This window comes from Leguminivora glycinivorella, chromosome 10 (genome assembly GCF_023078275.1).
Source record: "Leguminivora glycinivorella isolate SPB_JAAS2020 chromosome 10, LegGlyc_1.1, whole genome shotgun sequence".
Classification (NCBI taxonomy): Eukaryota; Metazoa; Arthropoda; class Insecta; order Lepidoptera; family Tortricidae; genus Leguminivora; species Leguminivora glycinivorella.
This window is the reverse complement of record NC_062980.1, coordinates 20,742,484-20,763,960: the sequence shown is the minus strand read 5'-3', so window position 1 is coordinate 20,763,960 and position 21,477 is coordinate 20,742,484. Positions and strand designations below refer to the sequence as shown.

Below are 21,477 nucleotides of genomic sequence, written 5' to 3'. Positions count from 1 at the left end.
GGGTAGGCAGAGCACATGAAACTACTCAAGTTTCAGTGCCACTTCTTGGCAAAAAGGGGTTGGAAGAAATCCAAATTGTGACATTGCAGTGACAGGTTGCCGGCCTCTTGCCTACGCCACAATTTAACCCATATCCCATATCCCACAGTCGACTTCTAAGACACCCACGGGAAGAAAGGGGTGGTGAAATTCTTAACCCGTCACCACACGGGGCAAAGCTTGTATCACTTGAATTAGGCGTGTCATCCAACGAGTTTACTCTACCTACCCTCCTAAGGCCACTCACCCAAAGCCCTACCTATATTAGGGTGGATCAAAAAAACACTTTTGGAATTAGCAAACCTAATTGTTATCAATCAATGACCCTTAGTCTATGAAGCCTTTGTGCAAAATTTCAGCTTTTTAATCAACATCTTCAGTCCCCGCATTAGGTTTGAAATTTTGAAAATCTCATACAAACCTGTAAATTCGGCTAAAATACCCGCTAAAATAGCCGCTAAAATACCGAAAATTTGCGACCTATATGTAGTACAGTAAACGGCCATAAAGAATACACATCGGTCTTTGGAAAGAGACAACGTCACATAAGCAAGAAAGAGACAACGCTCTACGAAGACGAAAAACTGATGTGCATTCTTTATGGGCGTTTAGTACATGTACAACCTAGCATACCTACTTGCCTTTATTTTATTATTAGGTACCTATTTAGTTATTAATTTATTTATTTATTTAAACTTTATTGCACAGTAAAAAAATGTACAAAAGGCGAACTTAATACCAAAAGGCATCATTACCAAAAGTTATTCATTTCGATTAAATTAAAACCGAAGCAATTAGAAAAGATTCGTTCCATTTTCAAACGAAATAAAAGAAACTCTTTTTTCTACACTTATGAGTTAAAATTTCAGTGGCAAATATTTTTTTTATTATATGATTGGGCCTTATATATTATTTTGTCATGATAATAAATGCCCTTGGGCCCATTTCTCAAAACTAAAAGTTACAAATTTAATTACAAGCGCAAGTCTCTTTCCAACTTGTCATATTTTTAAAAGGACTTATGAAAAACATTTATTGGAAAAAAATAACACAAAATATTTTACAACCAAACACATAATATTTTAACACCTGCAACGCAGACTTCGTCATGAGGTTACAACACTTGTCATATTAAACATTGACTACCACTTGGAAACTGTAACTTGTACTTGTGTTGACAACTGTGGGTTTCTCCAGAAACTTCCTGCCCCGCACAGCTAAACTGTAGAATGAATATGCAGTATTCCGGATCAATACGTCCTTCAAACCTTCTAGAAAATAGCGTACATCCCTCTAAACAGGCTGGCAATGAAACTCGAACCCTTCTGGTGTCAGGTGTCCATGGGCGGCTGTGATCGCTTACAATCAGGCGACCTTCCTGCTCGTTTGCTATGTCCAGTACACAGAATGATATTAGTATTCATAATTGAAGTTTTGATTATTTACAGCAGGCATTGATGTTCAATTATGCCAAAATTATGTAAAATGCCACGTGTTTTATTTTTGAATTCACGTGATTAATTCTAATTAATTATGGATTTTTGTCTTTGACGCAAAAACGACGGGGTGTTATAAGTTTGATGTGTCTGTCTGTGTGTGTGTGTGTCTGTCTGTGGCATCGTAGCTCCCGAACTGATGAACCGATTTAGATTTAGTTTTTTTGTCTAAAAGCTGAGTTAGTCGGAAGTGTTCTTAGCTATGTTTCATGAAAATCGGTCTACTATGTCACGATCGGGGTTTTTTTTTATTTTAATTTTGTGGTCACGTTATAATCATAGCTGGTCTTCGCACACAATAAACCATAGAGTAACTTACACATACTTAAGCATTTTTTATGTTTTCTCTATTACATTGATGCATCAAAGCTGTTTGTTTAAACTTACTGCACATCACGTTAGACAGGTTGCTAGCCTGTTACGGTTACATGGGCAACACAATTGCCAGCAATTCACATACCATTGCCGCGTTTGTAAATATGCACCAACTAACTATGGAGCAAATGCGGCAATGGTATGTGAATTGCTGGCAATTGTTGTCCGTGTAACAGCACAATGCGAATTACGTGCGAATGAGGAGGCATACTCAAAGGTTATGACAGATGGCGCCACCTTATTAGTCCATTGCACAGATAAAGAATTTCATACGTGAGAGTGAGAAGAAGATATTTTTTACTCTCTCTCACATATTATTATGAATGACAGTGACACACCTAGACACTTGCACAGGCGCCACCTGGCGGGATAAAACGTCAGTGTGCCTCCTCATTGACAAGCCCGACAAAAAGGCAACATGTCAAACAAGGCTCGTGGTAGGCTGAAATGCGTAATATCCCCAATGAATGGTACAAAAATAAGATTTATAAACATGATTGTAAAATTAAATCATTGAAGAATTGCTTTAGGTAATATAGATTATTAGCTTTTGCCCGCGGCTTCGCTCGCGTTAGAAAGAGACAAAAGGTAGCCTATGTCACTCTCCATCCCTTCAACTATCTCCACTTCAAAAAAATCACGTCAATTCGTCGCTCCGTTTTGCCGTGAAAGACGGACAAACAAACAGACACACACACTTTCCCATTTATAATATTAGTACGGATGGCTACCCTTTTAAGGTTAGCTTGAACTGGCTGGAAGAAATCTTCCATTTACTTTTTGACCCACTTTGTTTTCTTATAATGCCATCCAGTTAGTATCTAGTGACTTAGTAACAGGTTGACCCTTGAAACTAAAACATCAAGATAAATCAAATGCACTTTTATTCGTTGAACCTTTATGATCTACTAGCTAGCTTCGGGCATCAAATTAAAAATTGTTCACCCTTGAGATTTTAATGTAGTTTAAAATTGACAATAGTTTTGTCAGAATTTTAAGTAGTGCTTTTGTATAATTTTTGAACGTCTCAATCGCAACACTGTACAGTTGTTTTTATTGATTCCGTTAACTTTAAGGGAAGGTTCTTTAGATCAAATACAATTAATTTCCCTAAGAAACTAGCGAATGAACGATTACGGTTTAGAGTTATTAAAAAAAATAAAGATACTTAATTACTGAACACGTGTGTGACATCCTTTACCAATTCCTAATGTTATTTGTTTTGACATGTGCCGTCAATCACTTGACACTAAATTGAATGTTATTCTTAAAAGAAACACGGTGTAGAAGTCAATTTTATCAAAGTAAGGTCATGTCGCCAAGAGTGCAAGTTGTATCGTATTGTATCATATCATATCTCTTTATCGTTTTTCCGTGTTGGCTCGACAAAACCAAGCCCCGTAGTCGAATGGCATTTCTGCGACGCCAATGCAGAAATGCATTCTGGCTCTGTCGCGCCAAAACGCAAGAGCGATAGAGATAAATAGCTACGAAAGAGATATTATCGAACGTTTGTGCATTCGGCTAATAAGCAAAATGGTGAGTGTCGTTCGCCACGGAGCGGCAACGATTGTACAGTCGAGTTCATAAATATGTGTACATATCTTCACCTTCTTTATGAACTTGGCTGTACCTACGTTTGGCTAGAGGCCCAGAATGTAAGTTGATATTGTCAACGTAATGGATTGGTGCTTACTGCGTAACAGAAAGTATCAATTATTTTAATAAATCGTCGATGGGAGCAAGTAGTCCTAAGGACAGTGCAAAGGGCGTCGAGAAAACCAGAATCGTTATCCAAAAATACGTGAGCTAAGTTGTCGTGAAGGCGTCCAATTCCGAATGTTAGAGTAGATGTACGAGTATGGTGGTCGTCGTGAGATGGGGGTACTACAAAATCCAGGGGCAGGCAGAAGTCGTCGATAAAAACTCAACAACAGCAGAAATCAGGGAACGTAGGCTGCAAATAATGTCGCAATATTAACGGCGGCAAGTTTCAAATCTGTCAGACGTCAACTTGACGGATTGGCCTTTTTAAAAATCGAGAGTCGTAGCGCAAACCAAGGCACGACCTCCATTCATATCATCATTATCATCAAATGTTCATCGGTCAAATGAGATATTAAAAAAAATATTTCCAAAAAACAGAAATGAATTGAAACAAACTAGCTACTATTATGAACTTCATTAACTGTCTACTTACTATAAAAAATATAATCGTCGCCACAGAGGCCCAGTATATAAAATGACAATGATGACATTGGCAACGTAATGGATTGGTGCTGATGTTCACGTAGATCACGTAGATTATGAAATCTTCAAAGTTGCCAAACTTAGATCGAAAAGCACACAAGATTTCGGCAGTACTAAATATATTAAAAACAAAGAAGGTGTTCTTTTAACATCGAATGCAGATATTAATAGGAGATGGTACGAATACTATAATGAACTGTTAAATGAGGAGTTTCCTAGGCAACAAGAAACACAAGAACCGTTAGTTCAAGGTCCTATTGAGAAAGTTACTAGAGACGAGGTTAGAAGGGCGATCTCCAAAATGAAAAACTGCAAAAGCTACGGGTCCAGACGGAATACCAGCAGAGGTTTGGAAACTACTTAAAGAAGATGGCGTCGCATGGCTTACCGACCTTTTTAACAACATCCTGATGGGTAACAACATGCCAGATTCATGGAGAATAAGTTCACTTGTACCCTTCTATAAAAACAAAGGGGATGTACGCTCATGCGAGAACTTCAGAGGAATCAAGCTTATCTCGCATACCCTAAAAATCTGGGAAAGAGTTATTTTTATAAATCAGCGCCTTCTTAAACTTGTTAAAATTACAGAAAATCAGTTTGGCTTCACCCCTGGGAAGGGCACTATGGATGCAATTCATGCGGTAAGAACGGTAATGGAAAAAGCAAGGCATAATAAACAGACGCTATGGATGGTCTTCATAGATTTGGAAAAGGCGTTTGACAGAGTACCTAGAACCCTTATATGGCAGGTTGGCAGGCCTTAAGAGCGCACAATGTTCCCGAACAGTATGTGAAAATCATCATGGACATGTACAGCGAAGTTTATACAGTCGTTAGAAGCCCTGCAGGCCTGTCAAAGAGCTTCGATGTTAACATCGAAGCTCACTTCGCTCGCTCGCTTCGATGACTTTAAAGTGGGCGTACATCAAGGCAGCGCTCTAAGTCCATTGCTGTTCAACATCGTCATGAATTACCTGACCGCAAAAATACAAAAGCCTACACCCTGGAGCCTGTTATACGCTGATGATGTTATGTTGATATCTGACAGTAAACACAGCATTCAACAAAATCTGGAACAATGGAGGGAAGCCCTGCAAAACAATGGATTAAAAATAAGTAGAACAAAAACCGAATACATGGTCTGCCATTTCAACGGCGTGCATCCCACGGATACTGATGTCACTTAAGACAATGTCAAGCTGCCACAAGTTAACAAATTCAAGTGTCTTGAATCTGTGATATCAGACGATAGCACGTTGGATGCGGATGCCACGCACAGAGTCGCAGCAGGGTGGAACAAATGGCGCCAGCTTACGGGAGTTATGTGTGATACAAAAATGCCAGTAAGAACGAAAGGCACAGTTTACAAGACTGCAATAAGGCCGGCTATTCTATATGGCACTGAAACATGGGCTGCCAAAAACGTACACACTCAGAAGCTCCACACCGCTGAAATGCGCATGCTGAGATGGTCGAGCGGGGTCACGCTAAAAGACAAAGTTCGCAACGAATACATCCGAGGTAGTCTAAAGGTGGACCCGATCACCGATAAACTCGCAGAGACCAGACTCAGGTGGTATGGTCATGTCATGCGCAGACCAGAAGATTTTGTCGTGAAGAAGTGCCTTTCCATCGCAACAAGCAAAAGGGGAAGCGGTAGACCGCTAGCCACATGGCTAACGACTGTCCAGAGGGACATGAAAACTCTATCATTACAATGCAATGACGCATATGACCGCAACAAATGGCGTGACATGATTAAGAAAGCCGACCCCGTGTAACGGAATAAAGGCGAGGACAAAGAAGAAGAAGATTAATGTTCACGTAGATTTCTGCAGGAATCGTCAAACTCAATCAATGCAGACGGATAAAAGGGAAGAATAAAACATAAAATTCAATCTATTACATTTATTATTTTTTTAACTAGTGGCAGTGGTCAATGTGTTTCGATCGTTGATTTAGAAGCGGCCGAACTGCTGGTTCTTTCTGAAGTTAGCAGAGGCGGCGGCGACGACGCGAGCGGGGGCGACAACGGCGCGGGCGGCGGTGACTACAGGGGCGGTTACTACGGGGGCGGTGACTACGGGGGTGACGACGGGGGCGGAGCGGACGACCTCAGGGGCGGCGTGGGTGCGGATGTACTCCAGGGAGCGGGCGATGGCCTCAGGAACTGCTGGGGCTACGGGAAGGTGGGCGCCCTGCAAAAAAAAAAAAATAAGTTTATGCCAGAAGAAAAGCTATAAAATCACTATCCATGGCTTTTGATGAACCTACGGCGTCTGCTACTCATGAAAACGATGGTTCAAGCCTACTTTATGGTAGCTTAGCGTATGGTATGGTGGTCATCTACATTGATTTAGTTTACACTTATTGAAAAATTGTGATTGATTCCCCGAAAGCATTTTATTCGCGAAATCGATTGCTTTTCATCCAATTACGAGAAATTTACTCACTTTAATAAAGTGGGCACTGAATAATTCCACCATTTATCTTCTGGTTCCATCTAATCCACTATTTTACCTTTTGTCTTATCTCTATGGTGGTACTATTTATTGTCACCTTGATTTCCTTGATTAGTTCTAAATGTGGGGAAATTTACTAGGTACACGAAGCAGTGCATTTATAATAATATGATTTTTATTTAGTTTATTGATACCACTGGAAAGCTCTATAAGTTCTGTACATTTTTTATTTTATTTCTTGAATGTCTTACCTGGGGCTGGAATCCGTTCTCGTCAGCGACGTAGTTGACGGTGTAGACCTGGCCATCATCTCCCTGGTAGCTGTAGGAGCCGCGGACAACTTGCTTGGGGTATTCCTAAAAAAAATGTTATAGTTAATAGAGTACAATATAATTTATAAACCATCGGTTACAATATCTAAGTATAATACTTAAACATCGTAATATTAATCTAACTTTGGCCACTGTTGTTCTTTCCAACAACACCGATGGACAAATTGGGCTTGGATTCTGTTGCTGGTCTCAAAGGAATGTAGCCAATGTAGCCATCAGGACAGGACTTTAGAGTCAGACTTGAGGGTCTCTGCGCATTCTCTAGACCGAACTGCATAATTACACATATGTTATAACAGCCTGAGCTTGTATGCCGTTGCTGGTTTCATAAGCGTAGTTGTAGCCATCGTTGATTTATGGATCTTGGTGCGCTTGCTAAACCGAATTTCATCTGTAATAACTCACCGAGTTCACATCCTGAACAAGCCCCCTGGATGCAGTTGCTGGTCTCATAGGCATAGTTGTAGCCATCAGAGCGGACGTCAGCGTCAGACTTGTAGATCTTGGTGCGTTCGTTAGACCGAACTCCATAATAGACTTGAAGATCTCGGTGCATTCGCAAGACCGAACTTCATCTTTTACAACTCACCGAGTTCACGTCCTGGACAACACCTTCAGCTTGAGCCTGGATGCCGTTGCTGGTCTCATAGGCATAGTTGTAGCCATCAGGACGGACGTCAGCGTCAGATTTGAGGACCTGGGCGGTCTGGTCTACGGAGTGAACCACGTGGGAGACGTCAGCGTGGACGCAGGCCACGGCCAGGGCGAAGGCGACTAGGAATTTCTGGAAGGAATGGAATAGAATCAAAATTTGTACGGACACAATGAAATAATAACAAAAATATGACTAACATAAAATAATTGGTAGAGAGAGAAGCGGTTCTGATATCAAAAATCATCTTTAAGATTGTCAAAAGGGTAATCGATATAATTTGTATGAAGAACCAAAAACGACTGAACCGATTTAGATAAGATTAGATTATATTAAGATAGTTTTAGTGGCGGGACAGAACATACTCGTATAATGGCTTTTATACTAAAAAAAATCCCATTATAAAGTGTCAAACATCTTTTGACAAGTTTACAAACGAATATGAAGAGTGTCATTAGTTTCTATTAAACTGAAGAATTGTCAAATCATATCAACACAATTTTATTTTACCTAAACTCTACATTTTTGCATTTTGACAAAAACATGCCGATGTTTTATACTACCTAGTCTAGCTACCTAATCCATGCTAATATTATAAATTGGAAAGTGTGTGTGTCTGTTTGTTTGTCCGTCTTTCACGGCAAAACGGAGCTTACGAATTAACGTAATTTTTTAAGTGGAGATAGTTGAAGGGATGGAGAATGGGTGCGTATCGATCACAGACCAACCCCTAAAGACATCTATTACAAGACGACTCGCGGTCGCCAGCCTTCCTAGTATTTGCACTGATATAAGCGCGGGCGCTCGCCGTGCCCGATCAGTATCGACCAAGTAACGGACCCGAAAGCAGCGCGTGTTTTTCGCACAAAAAAATTGGAAAAGGGTATTTTGATGCCTTAAAGATGTCCACCTGTAGTGTGAAATGGTGTGGAAAGGTAACAAGAAGCTCAAATTTAAAAACAGACGTTACGGCATTACATTCCACAAATAAGTCATATTTATAATTTATTCAGAGCCGGCATAGGTCAACTTACATTGGCCACTTACGCGTCAGTAGAGGGACAGTCATACTTCTGTCCCTTTTCATCTGGCGCGACTGCCCACCGTCCTTGAAACGGCCAATCACAGCGCGCTTAACACATTCCCCGCCCGCTCCTCGCACCCCAAACACTGGTGACTCGTATCGCGAACCAAATATACAAGACTGCCACTCTATAGGAGGTTCTCTGTGGTATCGATCGATATAACCTTTTTTGATATATTTTTAGTCGTTATAACGATCATTTGATATAATTATTGAATCATATAACAACAAATAATATACTAACAAATTGTATAAGTCTTATTTAATATAATGATCATTTCTTCGAATAACATTTACTATAACATACTTTGAGTATAATGCTTATTTCCGATAATAAATAAATTGTATAACACAAATTGTTTCTAAAGCACAGTTAGAATAAAAAAAATTGTACAATAAATTAGATCCATCATTTACCAGAAAAGTAGATTGGATTAGAACTGTGATCCCTACACACAACGCGCTGCTACCAGAAAAATAGGTTAGGTTAGGTTAGAACTGTGATCCCCTCAAAAAAGAATAAAATTACTTCATGAAATGTTTTATACTGTTTGCTAGTTATATTATACTAGTCGTATATCAATAGATAGTTATACCATGTAACGGTTATTATAAATAACTGTTATAGGAAATAATGATTATACAAAATAAAAGTAGATATTTTGTTGTTATAGCAAATGTTAATTATGTCAAATGAGTGATTATATCCATTAAATATATACCAAATGTTGTTATATCAAATGTTACCATACCAAAAATAGTTATACCAATCATTACACACCCATGGAGAATAACATAGGCTACTTTTTGTCTCTTTCTAACGCGAGCGAAGCCGCGAGCAAAAGCTAGTAAGTTATAATCGCAATAATGAATTTTTACAGTTAAATAAATGAGTACTTTTTGCTCATCATTTATTTTATGTTCGCTCTTTTAATATCGAGGTAAGTTTAACATTTAATTATAATTATTCCTAGAATGAGATTTACAGTGGCTCTTTTGTTTTTATCGGAATTTTTGCCATTTTACTTTATTTCTTAATAAATTAATATTCTATTTTTATGATTTCGTTGAACATTTTTGTAAATGCCCACGAATGCCATAATTAATAAAGTTAAAGGTTTGCACAATATTTTTTGTGAAGTACTTAAATTAATGTTTATTTGATTTTGTGTTTCTTGTGTATAAAGAGAGTTGTATTGTAATGTATTCTAAATTAATAAATCACTACATCTTAAAATGGTACAAAGTGGGGCCACATCTGTCGAAGTGTCTGTTTGTACGTTTACGGCAAACTTCGGATTTTCACGAAGTTTTTACATATGAGATGTAAATTTACTAAATTTTGTATGAATTGGTTGAAATATGATATTTATTAATTGTCTCGGAAATATCACGGTGACTGACAGTTAATCAAAAACTCGGCCACAGCTGTTTGAGATCCATACTAATATTATAAATGGGAAAGTGTGTATGTCTGTTTGTTTGTCCGTCTTTCACGGCAAAACGGAGTGACGTATTGACGTGACTTTTTAGTGGAGATAGTTAAAGGGATAGAGAGTGACATAGGTTACTTTTTGTCTCTTTCTAAACCCCCACTTTCCTAATATGGGGGGTGGAAGATTGTATGGAGGTCGAAATTAACGCGTGCGAAGCCGCGGGCAAAAGCTAGTATAAATATAAAGCAATGCAGAAATTGTTTCACTTTCATAGGTCTACAAAAAAAGTCCGCGATGTCTATGTTTTAAGGAAAACTTACTACACCCATTTTTATGCTTTATTCTACACGCAACATATTTTTTATTTTTTTATTTAGGTAATTACAAAATACAATCTAAAACTAATTACAACAGTATCGTTAAACCAATATGATTTGTCTCGATACAAGTACCTACCTATTTATAATTTTACTTCATATTTTATTTTTAACGGACTTGAACCCGCATCATTTGCAATCCGTGCAAGGCTCTTAACCAATTGAGCTACGGAAGCCACGCCGGACATCGCAAATCTTTCCATGCCTTTCCTTATGTACACACCTAAGGTACCTACATAGGGTACCTACATAAGTACCTACTTATAATTTTAGTTCATAGTTAAAAATATTATAATACTCCAGATAAATAACTCACCATTTTGCTAGGTAGGTCGTCCGAAAACAGTCTGACCCTCAAAAACTGGCCTTCCCCTTTTATACTAAAAGTGTCTTCTTTACTAGATTGTTAAATATCTGGTTTCTTGTTGCCCGCTCGAAATAGAATATATTAGCGTAGACTGGAGACGTTTCTGTTACTGTAGTGTTAGGATAATTTGGCTTCTTGATCGGTGCTTTTTAGTATTAATCAATATTTTTTTAATAATGTGGTAGAAATTAGTACAGTAGGTATATCGATGTATTTATAGTGGATAATGGCTGTAATTATTTAATGACTCATAATTGAAAATATTAAGTTTATGTTATCTACTAATATACTAATTAAGTTTCAAATGTACTCAATCACAGATTTGTAACTTTAGGTAAATATGTCGCATCAGAAAGATGCCTGTGTGCGTAGCCGAATGCACAAACGCTCACGAAACGCTCACGATAATATCTCTTTCGTAGCTATCTATCTCTATCGCTCGCGTATTGGCGTGACAGAGCCAGACTATATTTCTGCGGCGTTTCGGTGGCGTTCCGCATCGCAGAAATGTCATTCGGTTACGGGGCCTGATCAATGATGATCATAATTTTATCGGGCTTACTCGCGTTATCCTGGCTTCTGCCATTTAGTCCCAAAGGTAGCTTCATGTACTCTGCCTACCCTTTTGTAGAAATACGGGCATGAGGGCATGTCACACATATACATAATTATGTTTGTAAGTACGAAGATGGGGGACTAGGGATTACGTCGGTTCCCTTCCGTACGTTTCCTAAAAAATGTACAGTAAAAATGTTCTAAAAAATTAATAATACTTACATCTATATTTTTAATAATGAATACATCTATATTTTTTTGTTTTTTTATTAGTTTGCGATAGACAAACTTGAAGGATAATACCTAATTTCAACTATCTAGTAACATAGTTGATTTTATAATCTTTGGTTCATTCAGTTTGTATCTAATATCTCAACCAACAGCAATAAATTATTCGAAGACATCAGCTTTTTTTTATTTTTAAAGTATCAGAATTCTTATAGAGTTCCTTGAGTTGAGTCAGAAGGCACATTTTTTTAAACATGTATACAGGGTGGCTCATTCAAATCAGTCAGTTTGGGAAAATCTGAAACTATAAGACATACGAAGATCTGTTCTTAGGAACCATGTCATCGATTTTAATAAAAAGAAAAACTGCATTGATACATTTGAAAAAAAAAATACTGTACCCAGCAGGGGAATCGAACCCGGTTGTTTTGAAAAAAAACTTACATTTTTTTCTATTCAAATATCGATTGTGTAGGTCTTAAGCTGTAAATGTCTCTACAAAACATGATGTTTAAAATGGATAAAATGAATTGTTTTTACATAATTTAATTTATTTTAGTAGATGTTCGATTCGAAGTGACCAACGTTAGAGTATTCAACAGCTTCTTTTTCAAATGCATGAATGCAGTTTTTCTTTTTATTAAAATCGGTGTCATGGTTCCTAGGAACAGATCCTCGTTATGTCTTATAGTTTCAGACTTTCCCATACTGACCGATTTGAATGAGCCACCCTGTATAACAAATCAAAATAAACGAAGCGATCTTCTAACAAGAGTTTGGAATTTTTAGATTTCGGTACCGGAGAGAGTAAAAGATACCTACGAAAAATTAATTTCGCCATAAAATTAATTAATTTTTCTGTAACGTTCAAGATACCAACATACGTATTTTACAACGTCAGAAACTTACATCTACTTACAACTTACCAGTATTTGAGCAAGTAATTCCGAAGTTGCCTGCAGAAATGTAGAGCTTTTCTGCTACCGTACCTACTTTTATTCGTGCTGAGATCTTTAAAGACAAGTCTAAAATAGTCTAAATTTGTTTTTTATCATGCAGAAACGTCTGCGAGCGATATTACATATTTTTAAATTAAAGGAAAAATGGAAAAGGTCGCAGGTTCGAGTCCTGCCGGAGGTGTGAATTTTTCCATTTTTCCTTTAAATTAAAAATAAGTCTATAGTCTATTTTCCAAAAACACATTTGTGCATATCCGCAGTATCTTTGTGTCCAAATCTGTTCTGGAAGACTACCTATTTAAAAAATAATAAAATAATTAATGTGCATTGTTGTAAACAAAAGTGCAGTATACTGCAGCGTTGGACTTATATTGACCGGGATATAGACCGTGATTACCTTTTTGATTTTTGTCGATCTCCCGATTTTCGTTTTTCGTTTTGCGTCAAAAATATCGGGAGCTCGACAAAAATCAAAAAGGTAATCGCTGTATGTGTCCCGGTCAATATAAGTCTAATGAAAATAACCGTGAACCATTCAATACTCTTATTGTATTTAACTAGGTGAAATACTTGTGGCTTATTTATTCAGTTAAGAAACTACTTACTAATGTTAATTTTACGACGTGCAGATTCAGCGATGCATCCCTCTCTAAAACAACAGTAGCATAATATACCATTAAGCTATTTTCGGTTTTCAGTGACTTGAGCCAGACAGTATATTCAACCATCTCATGAAGTAACCTTTACAAGTAGTTTGACACGAACATAGCCGAAAACGTATGCGTATATTCGACGGAACCTAGAGTTTTAACCATAGGCGTCGAAAATATCGACATTTGATGATTTTATTTATTACAGTCGTAATTTTAGCCACTCTTTTTTTAACTAATTTGTATTCAAATCTGTTTGTGTTATACACTGACATTTGATGTCACTTATAGTTGTGGTATTATATATAAATATCTACGTAAACTGGATAATCTAAGGTGACTGGACTACAACTGCAGCTGCATTGCTTTTTAAAATACATTCGCCACCGCATTACTGCCACGATTCTGGCGTTTCTACTTTGAGAAATAAAAAAAAAAATTCAGTACAGATGGTGCTTTTTTTACGCACTAGTGCGAGAAATGGTTCATTTCTTGTTGAAAAACGTCGTACGATACACGTGCAAAAAGGAAATTCGTAACTCGTGTCGATTTACGACGTAAGACTTCCTTCGGTCGTGTTTTAATTATCGCCACTCGTTCCGAACTTCCTCTTTTTCGAACTTGTATCGTAATTTATTATTTTCTAATTAATTATCTTCTCTTTCTTTATGCCAATGTAAGGTAGGCGATATTATTTGGATCACTACATCATGGTTTCTTAATAATAAAGTTTGTTTAGTATTTCAGGTGTTGAGACTCCAGCAATAATATAATTTATTGAAATTAATTTCCATAGAGTACCTAGTCTGTTCATATTCTTTGATGAATACTTTTGCATGTTAAATTGTATCTTGTTATTTAATGCATGTTAGTTATAAGATGTAATGTTTTGAAAAGAAGTTGCCCGCCGAGTTTCTTGCCGGCAGCATACCCTAACATACTCTGCGTTAGTATAAAAATATTAGATTTGTGATACCTACACCTAACCTGTCCCTGAAACTATTACTTACTAGGAAATCTAATCGCAACCAATAAAAACTTTGCCTCCCTTTTTTAAACTGCCAAGAATTGGGCCCCAACATTCGCTTAATAAATGTGTTTTGGAGCCCTGTCAATTTTGAGAACCGATATAGGATCATCTGTGGTTGTATACTTGTAGCTGGTAGACAATTATATACACACATACATATAATAATCACGCCTGTATCCCATAAAGGGGTAGGCAGAGCACATGAATACTAGTTTCAGTGCCACTCTTGGCAAAAAGGGGTTGAAATGAAAGAAATCCAAATTGTGACATTGCAGCGACAGGTTGCCAGCATCTCGCCTACGTCACAATTTAACCCATATCCCACAGTCGACTTCTACGACACCCACGGGAAGAAAGGGGGTGGTGAAATTCTTAACCCGTCACCAGACGGAGCCAATTATATATTTATATCTATAATAATAATTATGAATGTACTCAAATAATAAATAATCTAGTTTGGCAAAAAATATGTATTAGTGTACGTGGTCTAGCTAGCTTAGCGGCCTCCTTATGCACTAAAACTTTATTTCATAGACAGAAAGACGCTATTCATACATATATTATACAATTATTAGATAATCTAGATATTATCTTTGAATGCAACTAAAAATACTAAAACCGAACCGTATCTTTAAGACATTCGTTACGCAATCAAGACGCCAAATACATGCCCATATAATAAACTATGCAAACGAGTTTAGATAGTGGGTCCGAGTGAGATAATTTTATTGCATATTTATTGAAATCCATGACCTTGAACTCGCGATGACCATTCGCAATCTGCATGGCAAACTAGATGAGAGGCGTCTTCTGATCGTAATAACAGGTTATAATTTGATCAAGAGCTCGCGAGCATTAGTTTACTCAATTTGCCGATAGATGTCGCTGTACGTTGAACGCTCATTTCCTACATCGTGTTTTTCCTGATATAATGAGGTCGGTTCAGGGATCAGTGTCTGGTTAAGAAATTGACTTTATATGCAGACATATCGTATCAGAAACTAGCTAATAATTGTATAGTTTTACTCAAGCATTTTAAAGTGCCTGAGTGGTGACAAGTTAAAGATTTCACCATTTCCTTCCAAGTCTCGTTTAATTGTGGTGTAGGCGAGAGGCTGGCAACCTGTCATTGCAATGTCAGAATTTAGTTTTCTTTTAACCCCTAATTGCAGCCACAACGTGCAATTGTAACTACGCAAAGAGCGGTCACCGAGAACGCTACTACTAACGCTACTGTACTGGACTGTACTTACTTCTGCTTGAAAAAGGAGACCGTAACCGTAATCTAGGTTAGCTGACTTGAATTAAACTGTATCTGTATAATTATAACATAACCTTCACTTTAGGATGTAAAGACAAGTGTAAAAAACGTGAGTGTAACAATCCAAATCAAAATCATGACTTATATTACCATCAGAATATACCTCCATATCTTCCCATTAGTTAAACGCATGCAGGTTTAGCTAGGCAGACCCTGAAGACGACAGACAGACAATCGAACGTAATTAATATTTTAATAAAAATATGATGGGTAGGTATTATAAATGTAGTAGACAACACGACTTCCCTCTAAATGGCAGGCCAAACAATCGTTTTTTAGGGTTCCGTAGTCAACTAGGAACCCCTATAGTTTCGCCATGTCTGTCTGTCCGTCCGTCCGCGGATAATCTCAGTAACCGTTAGCACTAGAAAGCTGAAATTTGGTACCAGTATGTATATCAATCACGCCAACAAAGTGCAAAAAAAATAGGGTACCCCTAGGGTGGTCCTTACCCCCCTAAAAAACCAATGTATTTTTTTTTTCAGAATTTTTAAATACATTTTAGGGGTCGCTACCTCACTACATGTAAAGTGGGGAATTTTTAAATACATTTTAGGGGTCTGATATTTTTACAAAATTATTTTTTATTTTTTTTTCCGATTTTTCATTCCAACCCCAACGTATGATATATTGTTGGATAGGTATTTAGAAATGAGCAAGGAACTATTTACTAAGATCGTTTTTTGATAATATTGATATTTTCGAAAATAATCGCTCCTAAAGGAAAAAAATGAACAAGGGTGCGTCCCCCCTAAAGGAAAAAAAGTGCGTCCCCCCCCCTCTAACTTTTGAACCATATGTTTGAAAAATATGAAAAAAATCACAAAAGTAGAACTTTATAAAGACTTTCTAGGAAAATTATTTTGAACTTGAGAGGTTCAGTAGTTTTTGAGAAAAATACGGAAAACTACGGAACCCTACACTGAGCGTGGCCCGACACGCTCTTGGCCGGTTTTTTAACATGTAATTTAACAGTAGCCGACTCAGAAACCCCGTGAAAAGCTGCAAAAGTCAACATAATGACATCATCGGTTCTAACTTCAGAAAACTCAAGTCTAAACTTAATAATTTAAAATCTACCTTGTAAAATCGGTAGTAAGATACAGAATTGAGTGGTTGGCAGTAGAATGTGGCGTTTTCCAAAATGATAGCAGATTTCGTTAAACAAAGCCGATAGGCTTTTGTTCCGTGATTTATCAGGACCCCGCTGAGTAAGGGGGGCAAGTTATTACCAACTCATGCTGTGTATTGAACGATTGCGAGAACCTATAGGTCTGTACTACATAGTATAGAATATACATAATACAAAAAAAAATCAGAATTTACACCAATTTTATTTTATTTAACGCATGTTAATTATAAGATGTAATGTTTTGAAAAGAAGTGGCCCGCCGAGTTTCTTGCCGGTCACATAGTCGATACCCCCCTTTCAACTGAGGGTTAGAGCCGGCGTAGTTTTATTTGACGTTCATATTCGCAATGTAATATGCCTACTTGAAAACTAAATATTTCATTTTCATTTTTCATTTTCATTTTAAAATCGTCATTACCTATCAGTATCACCTGTCCATATAATGTTAATCTTATTTTTTTGGAGATAAAGATGCGGCTATCAAACATAGGAGTGCTTGAAATGCAATCTGAAATGTCAACAGAAATTCAAATGAAAAGTTTTTATTGCACATAAAGCATAAACATAGTAGTATTTTATACAATCGTGACATAATACAAAGCTTTTCAGTCGAGTACCACATTTAGGCCACGAAGCTTGCTGAGATGTATGGTACGAGAGTGAAAAGCTTAATTATATCACTATTGTATACAATACTTTTTCTATGAGTCATCATCTTCATCATCAATGGACGAAAAAATCATCATTCAAGCTAAAATTTATGTTAATAGCGTCGTTCACCGTTGTATCAACATCAAATTACCTGGCAACCAATTGTTTGTAATAACCGTCTCTGATTGGTCGATACCGCAATAGATAAAAAAAAAATGTGTTTCAGATACATACAAATTTGCCAGGTATCGCAAATTAGTATACAGAGTGGGGCCTGTAACAAAGGCGAAGAATTGAACTGTAGGCTATTTTCCTTATACTGATCAACATTTGTTCGGCGACTTTTAAAAATAACTTTTATTTTGATTTTTATCACCCTTGAAAGTTTTTTCTAAGAGGTAATGTATTGCGAATTCTATTAAGTCTAAAGTGTGACAGACAACGTCAATGACAACAATACATAATGGCGTACATTGAAGCTAATATTTATTTTGTATGAAAAATTAAAACTTTAAAGACTTTATAATTTTTAAAAGTCACTGAACAAATAAATGTTGATCAGTATAAGGAAAATAGCCTACAGTTCAATTCTTCGCCTTTGTTACAGGACAGGCCCCACTCTGTAGAACTTGTATGAAGTTCTATTTTTGATTTTTTTTCAGTTAACTAAAGTGAAGTATAATAAAATATTATAGTTGACTAAGTGTCAAAGACTATCCAACACTGAAAAGTCAGCACGTATAGTTTAGTCTGTGGTGTCTTAATTGACAGATTAAAGTCGACGAGTAGAAAAACAGATACATGCAACTTCTGAGATGATCCGTAATGAACCTCATTCACCTTTAACACGTGCACAAAATAGTATATTACGATACAAGTGCGAAAAAAAGGAAGGTCGACACGAGTTACGAATTTCTTTTTCGCACGTGTATCGAACGATGTTTGTTTAGTACAGATGACCCTCCGAAGTTTTGACCTGACCACTTCTCGCACTGGTTACGTAAAAAAAGCACCATCTGTACTGAAAAGCTACTTGTAGCAGACAGGTAGATTTATTAGAATAGGTACAGCAGGAAGGAAAACTATTTTTCCCCTCTCTAGCTCGGAAACACGTTTTTTGTCCTTTAATACCAGCGGGTAAAAACGCATTTTATCAACTAGTGGGTAAAGTAGTTTGACCTTGAATAAAGTCAAATTAACTGCTTTAAAATTGATAAAAGTAGGTGAATCTAGTAATAAAGATGATTTACCACCTGTGGAACTACTGGAAGCAGTGATAAACGCATTTGAGAAAGTTTTGTGTTACACTCGGCTGCAATTGTATTTTACTTCTCGTGTGTTAAAAAACTCGCAAGTTCAGGATTCTATTCTCGAACCACTCGCTTCGCTCGTGGTTCAACTATAGAATCCTTTGACTTGCTCGTTTTTCAATTCCACACTCGGCGTTAAAATACAACTTTGCCCCCTTGTATAACAAATAACTATTTTTAGTCGAAATCACACACGAGACACTTTTTGCATAACAAAACGTGAAAATATATGTACATTGTACGTATAGGTACTCAAGCCTTTGATCCCTAAAGGTGTTCATTAAACTGCTCAAGTTTCACTGTGACTCTTATAATCCAGGCATTGGGTGTAAAATAGGGGCTTTTCCGTACAAAAGGTGGGGTATAAGATTTTTTTAATTTGTATTGCTTAATATAGTAATAATAGGCTAGTTATGAAAAATGCAGGTTTTCTACCTTGAGGGGTGCCGGGGTTAGTCTCCATCTTGAATTAAAGAGGCCCAAATTTGATATTTTTTAATAAAACCTCAACAGTTGATTTTATGACAAAAATGTGTATGAGAAGTAAAAAGATTAAAATTTCGAATAAGAAAGGCATACATTGCTTTTCTGTAAGTCTTATAGATACAAATGGGTTACAATTAAGGGGTTGAAAAAAAACGAAATCGTGATATTGTAGTACATAATAATTATAACAGGTTGCTAGCCCATCGCCCAGTCGAGATTTTGTACCCTATATCCCACAGTCGAATTCTATGACACAAACAAAAGGAAAACTGGAGTTTCTTAATGTTCGAATTGGGCCATTTATTCTTTGTTTCCCCATATCAGTTCTACTTTATAAACACCATTCTTTTTTTTTTTTCACTTTAACCCCACATAACGTTTGTATTATCCCCCTAATGGTTTCAATAAGCGGGGATTAGCGGGAAAAATGTCGTGGCATCGTGAGAAATATGTGTTTAATATTTCGCACACTTCATGAATTATTCCCCTCATAACCTCTTTTAACCGAGTGATCATAAATTGTTGCAGAGAGCGGTTTTTTAGAAAAATATGGAAATACGGGTTTGTAAATAATGTTCGTGGCAAACACAATTTTTGTAACGTATATTTATCGGAATCGGAGTCATGAAAGTGTTTTGGTCTTAGATATAATGATAGATAAATATTTATAAGCGATAGATAGTTAGAGACTAATCCTATACACTAAGGGTCACTTGCACCACCGAAAATGGAGGGTTAACCCGAGGTAAACCCACCATTTTATATAAAATTTGACAGTTGACAGCCCACAAACCTTAAGTCAAGCGGGTGGAGCAAGTGGCCTTAATTGGTGTAACCGACCCTTAGTGCGTTTCCAAATTATCCGATCCGATATCGGATGTAGGACCCATATCCCATACATTTAAGCCGCCATCTTGTATTTTTGCCTTTGAAATCCTTCCGACATCCGATATCTGATCGGATAATGTGAAAACGCACTAACTGTGGTTTCTCGGAATTTTGACAGGCGAATTTTTCTTAAGCCATTGAACACGCAAAACGCCTTTAACTAACCTTTAACTTGGTGCTCTATGTAAATTTTCAGGCGCTTATGCTTTCTGACCTGAATTTGCGCGATCTGTTTTTAGGGTTTTGTTCTAAAAAGGTACAAAAGGAACCCTTATAGACTCTTTCCGTCTGTCACTTTTATTTTTATTTTTATTCTCTCATTTTCCATATTTCCTTGAAATTATTTTTGTCTACATCTTATTTTAGTAAAACTTTGTATTGTATTGAATTGAACTTTGTATGTACCTTTTTTCCCGTGGGTGTCGTAGAAGGCGACTATGCTGGCAACCTGTCACTGCAATGCCACAGTTTCGTTTTCTTTCAACCCCTTATTTTGCCAAGAGTGGCACTGAAGCTTTAGTAGTTTACGGGATACAGGCGTGATTGTATGTATGTTGTATGTATGTATGTTGTATTGAATAGTCCATGTAAGCTGCAATTAGTCGGTAATCACGTAAAACGAAAGTGATTAGCGCCGACACGGCACTTGTTCATATATTAATGAGTTCGTGATATGGGGCAGGCTGGGGCCAGTGTACAGCGATTATTGACTAATATTCTTACATTACAAGACAAATGCGCTGCTTTAGGCACTGGTCCCATCGCGAGCTAGTAAGCTATGAGCTATCGGCTATAAAAACGAACAAAAGATAAGCACCCCCGTGCAAATAAAAGAGACACGGCGATGTTTATAGTTACTCGCCCAGCGGTGAGCTATTAAAATCGCCGTGTCTCTTTTACATGCTACCTTTTGTTCGTTTTTATAGCCGATAGCACATAGCTTAATAGCTCGCGGTGGGACCAGTGCCTTAGTAGAATGGATTTACCCAGGTTTCAAGTTAAGCGACTAGTAAACCACAAAGCAGAAGAAAACAGCAATAAATACGAAATCAACAACTTTTATTGTCGCTAAAAACAGTTTCAGTTTGAAGATTGTGAAGTAAAATGAGAAGAGTTATACAAGATCACTTTCACCCAAGTAGAAACACCATAGAACGTCTGGTCATTCAAGAAAGAGGGAGAGATGATTAAGCAGACTCAGGTGAACCGACCAGATGATTAAGGATTTAATACTGAGAAAAAAAAGGGTACCGCCACTGAGGCGCTGAACCGAACAGATAAATAACAAAAGACATATTTCTTTTAGAGATCACGTCAATCACAATAAACGAATGGAAAGAAGATGGCCGTGACGTGCCCACTCCATAAATAAAATAAATGATTTTGATGATGAT

The 21,477-nt window shown here is 37.1% G+C and overlaps 2 protein-coding genes across 2 annotated transcripts; one reads left to right on the top strand and one right to left on the bottom strand.

Moving 5' to 3' along the window:
• Positions 1-5,500: 5,500 nt before the first annotated feature.
• LOC125230431 lies at positions 5,501-5,944 on the top strand. Its single transcript, XM_048135568.1, has one exon. The coding sequence runs from the start codon at positions 5,501-5,503 to the stop codon at positions 5,942-5,944; it is 444 nt and encodes a 147-aa protein (XP_047991525.1).
• A 112-nt stretch (positions 5,945-6,056) lies between these two features.
• On the bottom strand, positions 6,057-10,909 carry LOC125230076 (larval cuticle protein LCP-17-like). Its single transcript, XM_048135081.1, has 4 exons — positions 10,823-10,909; positions 7,547-7,741; positions 6,877-6,981; positions 6,057-6,361 (listed from the first exon to the last, which is right to left on the bottom strand). The coding sequence occupies exons 1-4, from the start codon at positions 10,823-10,825 to the stop codon at positions 6,122-6,124; spliced, it is 543 nt and encodes a 180-aa protein (XP_047991038.1). The 5' UTR covers positions 10,826-10,909; the 3' UTR covers positions 6,057-6,121.
• Between the last annotated feature and the right edge of the window lie 10,568 nt (positions 10,910-21,477).